General features: G+C 34.3%; 1 protein-coding gene across 1 annotated transcript in view; it reads right to left on the bottom strand.

Moving 5' to 3' along the window:
- LOC106462914 (leucine-rich repeat serine/threonine-protein kinase 1-like) overlaps positions 1-8,915 on the bottom strand; it is a 257,033-nt gene that overhangs the window by 78,467 nt on the left and 169,651 nt on the right. The window contains exon 14 of the mRNA XM_022390319.1: positions 2,454-2,576. Within this exon, the coding sequence (XP_022246027.1) occupies positions 2,454-2,576 (123 nt within the window). The remainder of the gene's footprint in view (positions 1-2,453; positions 2,577-8,915) is intronic.

Raw genomic sequence — 8,915 nt, 5'->3', positions numbered from 1 at the left:
CTGCAACATGTGATCATGAGAAAAATACTTCTTCAATTTAAAAAAAAAACTAGGAATACTAGGAGTTTTTTGTAAAAACTAGGAAAAACTAGGAACCAATTCAAAAAACTAGGAAAAACTAGAAAATACTAGGAATGCTGGAGAGCCTGGATGTAAGAAGGTATACAAAAAAAACAAAAAACTGCTCACCTAAGTCTAGCTTAAAGCATCCACGATTAGAGAAGTGTGATCTGTAATTAGGAACCAGTAAAGATGAAGAAGATAATTGACTGCTGTTTCAAATGCATCAATTATAGGATGAGTGAACAAAAGGCACAACCACCAATATACTGAAAATTCCACTCTGTTGAAAAAAGTGGCAATCTGTAGAAACTGAATCTGCATGTTCATCACACCTTGCACATGACAAGCTCAGAAATAAATGTGATGGGAATGTAGCCAAAGCAAAACAAAAGTTGTAAGATCGAATTCCACCCTAAGTGTGGATAACTGCCACCACAAGAGAATTTTCTGTGTGAAATAAAAACATACTGGTGATGAAACAAGGGTAAGAACATTAGGTATGCAAGCTAAAGCTCAAAAATATTGATGTGAGAAATTGTTTTTTTCAGAAAACAGAGACATGAAAGATGGCACTTTCCCAACACAGCACCACAATAAATTGAGAGAAGCACTGTTAAAAATACAGATCCAGATGAGGTATTCCAATCCAATCAAACATGCTTGCCCTTTCAGTCATGGGAGCATTATAATGTGACAGTCAACCTTACTATTAGTTGGTAAAAAATAGCCCAAGAGTTGATGGTGGGTGATGATGTCTAGCTGCCTTCTCTAGGGACAGCAGCACAGATAACCCTCATGTAAATTTGTGCAAAATTCAAACCAAACCAGATGAGGTGGAAGCATAGGGGAAAATCTGTAATGGTAATCTCTCAATTCAACCAAACACTGAAATTATATGCAAAAAAGAAGTATAAAATAGACACTGCTAAGGAGAAAGATCCCATTGAAAGTTTTACATGTAAACACAAACCAAGGAAATCATATCATGTAGAAGATATCATTACCAAAATAGAGAGAACATCTTAGTAAAATAGATGAAAGAACAGAAGTAGACACAACCTAGACATGGGGATTGTCAAGCCAAAGGAGACAGGTGAAGGATTCCTTGTAAAATTTTATAGAAAATCTCAGATGCACCAGCCATTGAGTAGGTACAAGTTAAGACTAGGACTTGTAGGTACACCATCCCAGACAGGAAGTTAAGTAAGTATGAAGCAGTAATTCAAGTGATGATTGAGCAGGAATGAGGCAAGTTTTCCATATTATGATGATGAAAATTAACATTTAGAGTGTAGAATACCACCCCTGGAATCACTCTGTATACTACAGGCAAACTGCATGAGTAAGGTATCCAAAGGAGTTCTTTGGATAAGTTACATATGCAATACAATGTGTAAAGGCCATTCAATATTTTCGAGTCACATTTTATATTGACAACATAAGTGCAATCTCAACAAGGAAAGGCTTCATTAATAGCTGGAATACAATGATCAAGCAAGGCTGATAATTTACCCATGGAACCACCTTGTATGCTACAAGCAGATTGAATGAGTAAGGTCTCCAAATGAGTTCTTTGGATAAGTTACACATGCTCTACAATGTATAAAGGCCATTCAATATTTTTGAGTCACACTTGTTATTGACAGCATAAATGCAACCCCAACAAGAAAAGGCTGACAGTATTTTAAAGGTAAGACTACCTGATTTTGATATATATAATATATACATATATTTTATACTTTTATGATCCAATTTGACCATGTCATTCATATTTTACTTGATACACAAGACACTTATTCTTCCAAAAAACACCAAAATTTGACTCTAATTTGATGCAATATTTCAATGTTGTTTAACTCAGGAATCAAGTTTGGATAATAAATTTATTCCCAACAGGTTGAGAATACTAATAATTGGCTTACTTAATGATCCTTTGTCCTTTCTCTGAGTTTCCATGAAATGTAACTATAGCTCTCCAACCACTTCCAGTATCTCCCAACACCCACAACTTCTCATCAAATAACTGTAACATTCATACTTTGTTTCATCTAAAACAGAATTCTTCATTTGGCTTTAGATAATTTATCATGTACATTTTTTTTAGAAGCTAGTACTTACAAGCTTACCAATAAACAACATAAAATGGGCATCTTGACAATAAAATGTATCCTTTATATTACATAAATACTTAGTAAGAAAATGATTCTCACATTCAACATCCATTTTTCTTCAGATCATACAGTAAATAAAAACTGAAAGATTTTAAAACTCTAGATATTTCAACATGATTTTATAACCAGTTACTGAAGAATTTCTTCAACTTAAGTCTCCCTTGCTGATCCTCTAAAGTTAAAAGGAAAATTATTAATTTCAACCTTTGAATATCTCACCTGAATGTTAACCAGCCATTGAAGAATTTCTTTAACTCCACACTCTCCATCAGTGATCCTCCAGACCACTAAATATAGAGAACGTTTAGACAGGAAGTACTGGTGTGTTGCATAGTATTCTTTCTACATAAAGTATAGAAAATTTGAGGGTCTTTAGGATGTGCACCTAAACTTACAAGGCATAAAGAGTTGTAAATATACAGAATGAACACTAAAATTGGAAATATCTCAACAATAAAAAACTACATTTAAATTAATGAAAATATAACATTTTGACAGCTGAAAGTCAATGTAATGAAATTTAGTCAATATTTTATGTGTAAGCACTGACTGAAGCATTTTTAATGCCAAAAAAGTATAATTAAAACTCATGAGGTACAATATGAGATAACACTTAACATACCAAATGAAAAAATGAATTTTCTAAAGAAAATAATGTGTAGAATAATACCTTCTAAATTAAAAAATACTTAATAATACAAAATCTATTATTTTTGTAGCAGATGATAAAGGTTAAAGTTCCACATTACTTTTCATTCTTTGCAGTTTTTTAAATTTACTTTAGGATTTGTTTTCAAAGAATATCTATAAATGAATATCTCTAACATGAATTAAAGACCAGAGGGGAGACAGCTAGTCCATCTCTAGAATTACACATTTCTGACCAAATATTATGATTTGTGCATCTTCAACCCCATAGTGCAGGCAATGTTTTGGCAGTAATGGGACATAAACCATGAATCCTTATATTTACATTAACCTGACCCATTAGTATTATAATTCTTTCATGCTTAGGTGGGTGCAGTTTTCCTCAAGGACAAAAATGCATCGTTGAATTACAAAACTAATATAAAATATATTAGCAGTAAATTTTTGACACATTAAAAAATATTTCAGAGTTGAAACTTATTCTATAAAAAAAGGTTTTATTTATTTAATAATATGCATAGAAATAAAAAAAATTATAATTTTGATCTTGGGTTGATTTCCATGCTCTCCTAACAAAATTCTTAGTATTTGTAAATTTCCCAAACTTTTTCTGAATATAAATATAGCTTTCATAGCTCCCTCAGAGGAAAGTCATAATAATTTTTAACAAAATATCACTAATACATAATTGTAACTTGCATAAAAATGCAGTTTTATCAATTTTTAGCTAATCACTGATTCTCAACTTCGATTATCATGTGCAATGTAATAGCCTACATCTCAGCTTTGATAAGTCATAAGATAGTGTCATCAACATTTGTTCCACAATTTTCAATTGTAAAATGGCTTTCAGTTCACTGAAGATTATGAAAGAGATTGTAACAAAGTGATAACAGCTCATCTTGTGATATGTTGCTAGAAGAACAAATGTTTGTGAACAATTTCTTCCACAATTACAGTTTACAATTTTTTAAAGCCTGTAAAAAGCATACTTTATTATTTTGTACTTCATCTAAATTAAAATGTTGATGTACAATAGAAAAACAAATGATTTTTGTGGAACAAGATGAAACATACTTAGTTAAATCATTTTTCACTTGATCACATCAAGTTTCATTCTGGCAAGCAAGAATGATGTGTTAGATCTTGTTTACATTAGGTCATACTGACCTAAGTAACTGTTTGAATGAGCAAAGAATATAACTTAATATATAAAAAATAATATACGTATGAATATAAAATGGATTAAAATTATTATACATGTGGTATTTTCTAGAGAAAATGATTTCTCAAAAGAGTATTTCCCAAAAAAGTAAGTTAGAGAGGTTTTCTTTATAATGAGATTATCAACAGGATGTATATAGTGAAGTAATATTGCATTTAACTAAAACTAACCTAATTATAGCAAAAAAATAAATAGAGTGGATATGATGTGTAACACAACAAAAAAAAATGTCTATTTATATGAAAGACGTATAAACACAATGTGTATATTTTCTTTAGGGTGCTGAATGGTTGAATCCGAGAACCGATTCAATTGATGTTCTAGCCAATATTTCCAAAACTGCAAATGTATTTCTGATCGGTACTAACCCCCACCCACTCACCCCTCACAAAATTTTCAATTGATGTTCTAGCCAATATTTCCAAAACTGCAAATGTATTTCTGATCAGTACTAACCCCCACCCACTCACCCCTCACAAAAAGCTTTCTCTATCGGTGCAAATTTTTCACTCACCACTGGCCTTGCAACTCCCACATCTTTCTGCATTTCAACATGCAAATGATCATGCAGCAACCCTCCACCAATGGGAATGCAGCATTACCCCTATCATAACAAGCAGCCTCTCTAATCATACACTTGTTAATCACTTCAAGATTGGTCATAACTAACTGAATCAAATCACACCAGAAGCGGGGAAGGATGGGTGAGAAATGTGAAAGGAAGTAAGTATATATATATTGGAAATACATTTTCAGTTTAGGAACATGTTAACTTCCAGTATCATAGAATCCCACACTGAACTGGTGAAGAGCCAGTGAGAATATGATCCTCCTTGAGAAAGCCCCAAAAGACAGACCATGAGGTGTGGTAAGGAATGAAATATCTCACCAATGAGACCACACCACTTCTTAGCCAGGTATACTCTTCACCCTTCAGGAATGTGTTGCCAAAACCTGAAGTGTGGAAACATGGAAGGGCCACAAAAACGTTCAGCTGGAAAGGAACCTCTAGTGTCAAGTGGCTAGGCTGTGACAGACCATAAATGGGAGTTACCTCCACCAACACCAGGTGGCATCTGGAATTGTACATCATGTCCACTGTACGAAGAGGGCCCACTACCTTTCACCTCAAAAACAGGTACTGGACAAGAATATGAATGTCCATACCAAAAACCTGACTCCACATGTGCACACCTCCAACACAACCAACACCGGATCCATAGGGAACCAACATCCAGCATATTGTAGAAAGTAAGGAGAGCTCAGGAGGCATTGATCTCCAGTCCAAAACCTTGTGACAATGGGAACATTATGTCCAGTCCACAGTAGGAACAGGAAAGCCAGTCTTACACATGCGGGTAATCATGTGTGTCATCCAACTTCAAATAACACCAGATCTACCAGGAACCAACACCCAGTAGAGAGGAGGAAAATGAAGAGGGACCACAGTTTGGAGTTACATATCCAGTTCAAAACCTGGCAGCATTGGAAATTTATCATCCAGTCCATGGTAGGAGGAGAGTACCAGCCAAACACATGAGGACTTATGAGGCTGGACCGTTCCAAACCAACACCTGACCCAACTGGGAACCAACATGCAGAAAATGGTAGGAATGAGGAATATCTCAGCCAGAGAGACTATAGATAGATAAACAGCTCAGTGATTATGAATTACAATTATTGTTAATAGGCAATTTAGATCAGCACTATTAAACAACAAAGAATTTATAATTATTTAATGCATCTACTTTTGCTCCCAGTAAGTCACCCATAGTCATAAATGGATAAAGCTTGTGGTAATAACACCCAAAAAGCATAGGGGGTATCCCATCTATCAAGCAAAATCCAAAACGCCAAAGTTAAGCAAGTTGACCATCATGGAAAATCAAAACAAGAGTGTGTTGGTGAGTGCTTAAACCCACAACGTCTCACCTCCTACTGCCTTTCAATGTCTGCACTTAAAGTTATTTAAGTTTTAAAAGTAGAAACAGAACCACCCAAAATTTCTACAGTATAGAACATAGACAGTACATGATATTGGAACACAGAAGCAAATTTGGTAAACCGAAAAGTGAAAGACAAAACTGCCCTATAACCTGTAACAAAGGAAACCAACAAGTCCCAGTCACAAAGCCAAGTGGAAAAGGATGGTGATAGAAGAATGATAGGAAGGTAAGGACAATAACCTAAACATACAGACCAACAGCATTAAGTATACCACCTACACTGGTAAACAACCAAAGAGAAGGGATGAACTGGATGGGACACAAAGTAAACTAAATGTCTAGAAAGTTCTGACCTTCAGGCAAGGGACCAGACAAAAGCCATGCATGGAGATGAAGTGTGTGCATGGATGAATGATGCACACCAGAGTGTGGGACATGAAGGAGTGTGAGAAACAAAAGCAGAAGTGGAAACCATGTTAGAGCTGGTCAATATGGTGCCACCAGCAGAACTCGACACTGAGTGGTCTGAACTATTGATAGGACACAAAGAAGAAGCTGAATGACTTGGTTTGTTTTGAATTCTGCATAAAGATAGATGAGGGCTATCTACACTAGCCACCCCTACCCACCACCAACTCCTGGGCTACTCTTTTACCAAGAAATAGTGGGATTGGCTATCACATTATAATACCCCGATGGATGAAATGTCAAGCATATTTGGTGGGACGGGGATTCGAACATGAGACCCTGAGATGTGAGAGTAAAGAGCCATAACCATCTGGCCATGCTGGGTCAGAAGAAGATCAGGAAGAGGATATGCATAGAGGTAACAACTTGTCCAGTTCTGAATGAGAGCATCCACTGCTCCCACTAATGGATGAGGAACAGGAGCCCAAAAACACAGAAGATATTTATCGAGATGAGAGGCAATGGCCTCAAAAGCAAGGACACCCAAAGTGCACATAACTCATAAAAAATGAGAGGATCCAAAGACTACCCTCTCAGTATGGGATAACCAATCTGTGACCAGATTCAGGGCACCCATAATAAAACCTGCCAGCAAAGTGATATCATGGCACTAGACCCAATATAGATGATCCAAAATTCGAAAATGAAGGTCTCATTAAATATTTCAGAGAGGATTATGTAAACAGTAAGAGGTAAAGTAATTATTCATTCATTATATAATTTCTAAATTAATGTGGAATATTTATAATTTCTTAAATAATTATAAAAATATGAATTTTAAAGCCTACCTATTTTTCAGAACATTTACTAAATACTACACTTTTCAAGACCGAAAAGAAAAAGAGGTTATATAATATGTCCTATATTTATATGTATGTGGTTGTACTCAATTGACAGTACACATATGAAATATTTTTATAAAGTAATATTCAAAGCACCACCAAGACAATTGATTCAAGTGCCCTGTAAATGCTCTGGTTACTCAACAACTTCTACAACTGTGGGTATAAGGCTAAAATCAGCGATGTAGTGATATATTTTGCAAGGTAATTTTAGTTCCTTTCAAGGTTAAGTTTAAAGTATCAAAGAATGAAAAACAATTAATATCACAGGTGTTGTAAATCATTTTTGATATTGAAAATATTTTGGCTTAGCAATATAACAACTTAAGTATTAAACATCTTAATCCTTATTAGAATGTTAAGCTAAATACAAATAAAATAACTTGCAATAATACATTGAATGACTTCTTTGTCTACTAAAGAGCAATGCCTCTAGAATTTAATAACGAAACTGAGAAAATTTATATTATAAAACCAATTATTGTGTCAGGAATTTAACTGTTGAGAGTAAACAAGCCCACCGTGGGAGGGGGCAACTACTCTGGGGCTTGTGCATGCCCAAGGACCCATAAAAAATGCCCCAACTTTAAACTCAACTTTTTAAAAATTTCCATACTCTTAAGTTAAGACCAGAAAAACTGATGCAAAATTAGTCCACAAGCCAAGCCAAGTTCAAAATGAAAAATAGCATAACTTTGGATTGAATAAAGGAATTTCCTTCAAACATAGTTATAGCAATAGAACATTCAAAAACAATGCAACTGACAGTAAAAACAAAGATTTTTGAGTTAAAGTCAAAGACAAAAATTTCACACTAAAGAGAGATTTGTGCACTGCGAGCACTTTCAAGCGCACCGTCCAAAATTCCAGCATAACTTCTGCCAACTGTCAAATATTCTCAATTTAGAACACGGTGACCTCCTTCCTACTAAACCTTGTGTATAGTGCAGTTCTGCATCCGGGACGCCATGCGCCAGGGCCCAATTGCCACATACTTCCGTGTTGTTAAGTGTTCAATGCAAATAAATGTAAGTAATTGTTTAATCATCAATTGTTCTTAATTACATATATATTAGGTTATTTCCTTAGTAGCAATGTAGCTTTCTTTTAATGTTGCAAATGGCCTAAAGACTTAAAAGCCAAGGTTTTAACTTTTCCAATCAGCCTACTGGCTTACACTTAGGCCTAGTATAACATGCATATTAAGCTAAGCATCAAGGTTAAACTTCATATCAAAAGAATGATTTGTTTTTTGTTAAATAATGCAGTATCTTATTGTTATCATTTATCAATATCTTATTCTCAGTATCTTATTAATTGTATCAATATTAAAGTTTTAATTTTAATTAAGTGCAACTAAAACAACAAAACTTTGTACTTAACTTAGCCAAACCTAACTGAATTTTGTAAATTACTCATTTTCATCTTCTGTTGATTCGTGACTCTTCCAAATTGTTAATAATCAATGGATGTCAATCAAATTGAGAAAAAACAGAAATTTTTAAATTAAAATATGTATACAGAAATTTAGTATCTAAACTAAAAATAGTAC

Source organism: Limulus polyphemus, unplaced genomic scaffold (assembly GCF_000517525.1).
Source record: "Limulus polyphemus unplaced genomic scaffold, Limulus_polyphemus-2.1.2 Scaffold1281, whole genome shotgun sequence".
NCBI classification, from domain to species: domain Eukaryota; kingdom Metazoa; phylum Arthropoda; class Merostomata; order Xiphosura; family Limulidae; genus Limulus; species Limulus polyphemus.
Note: the sequence above shows the minus strand (reverse complement) of the source record. Positions and strands in the feature narration are given on the sequence as shown.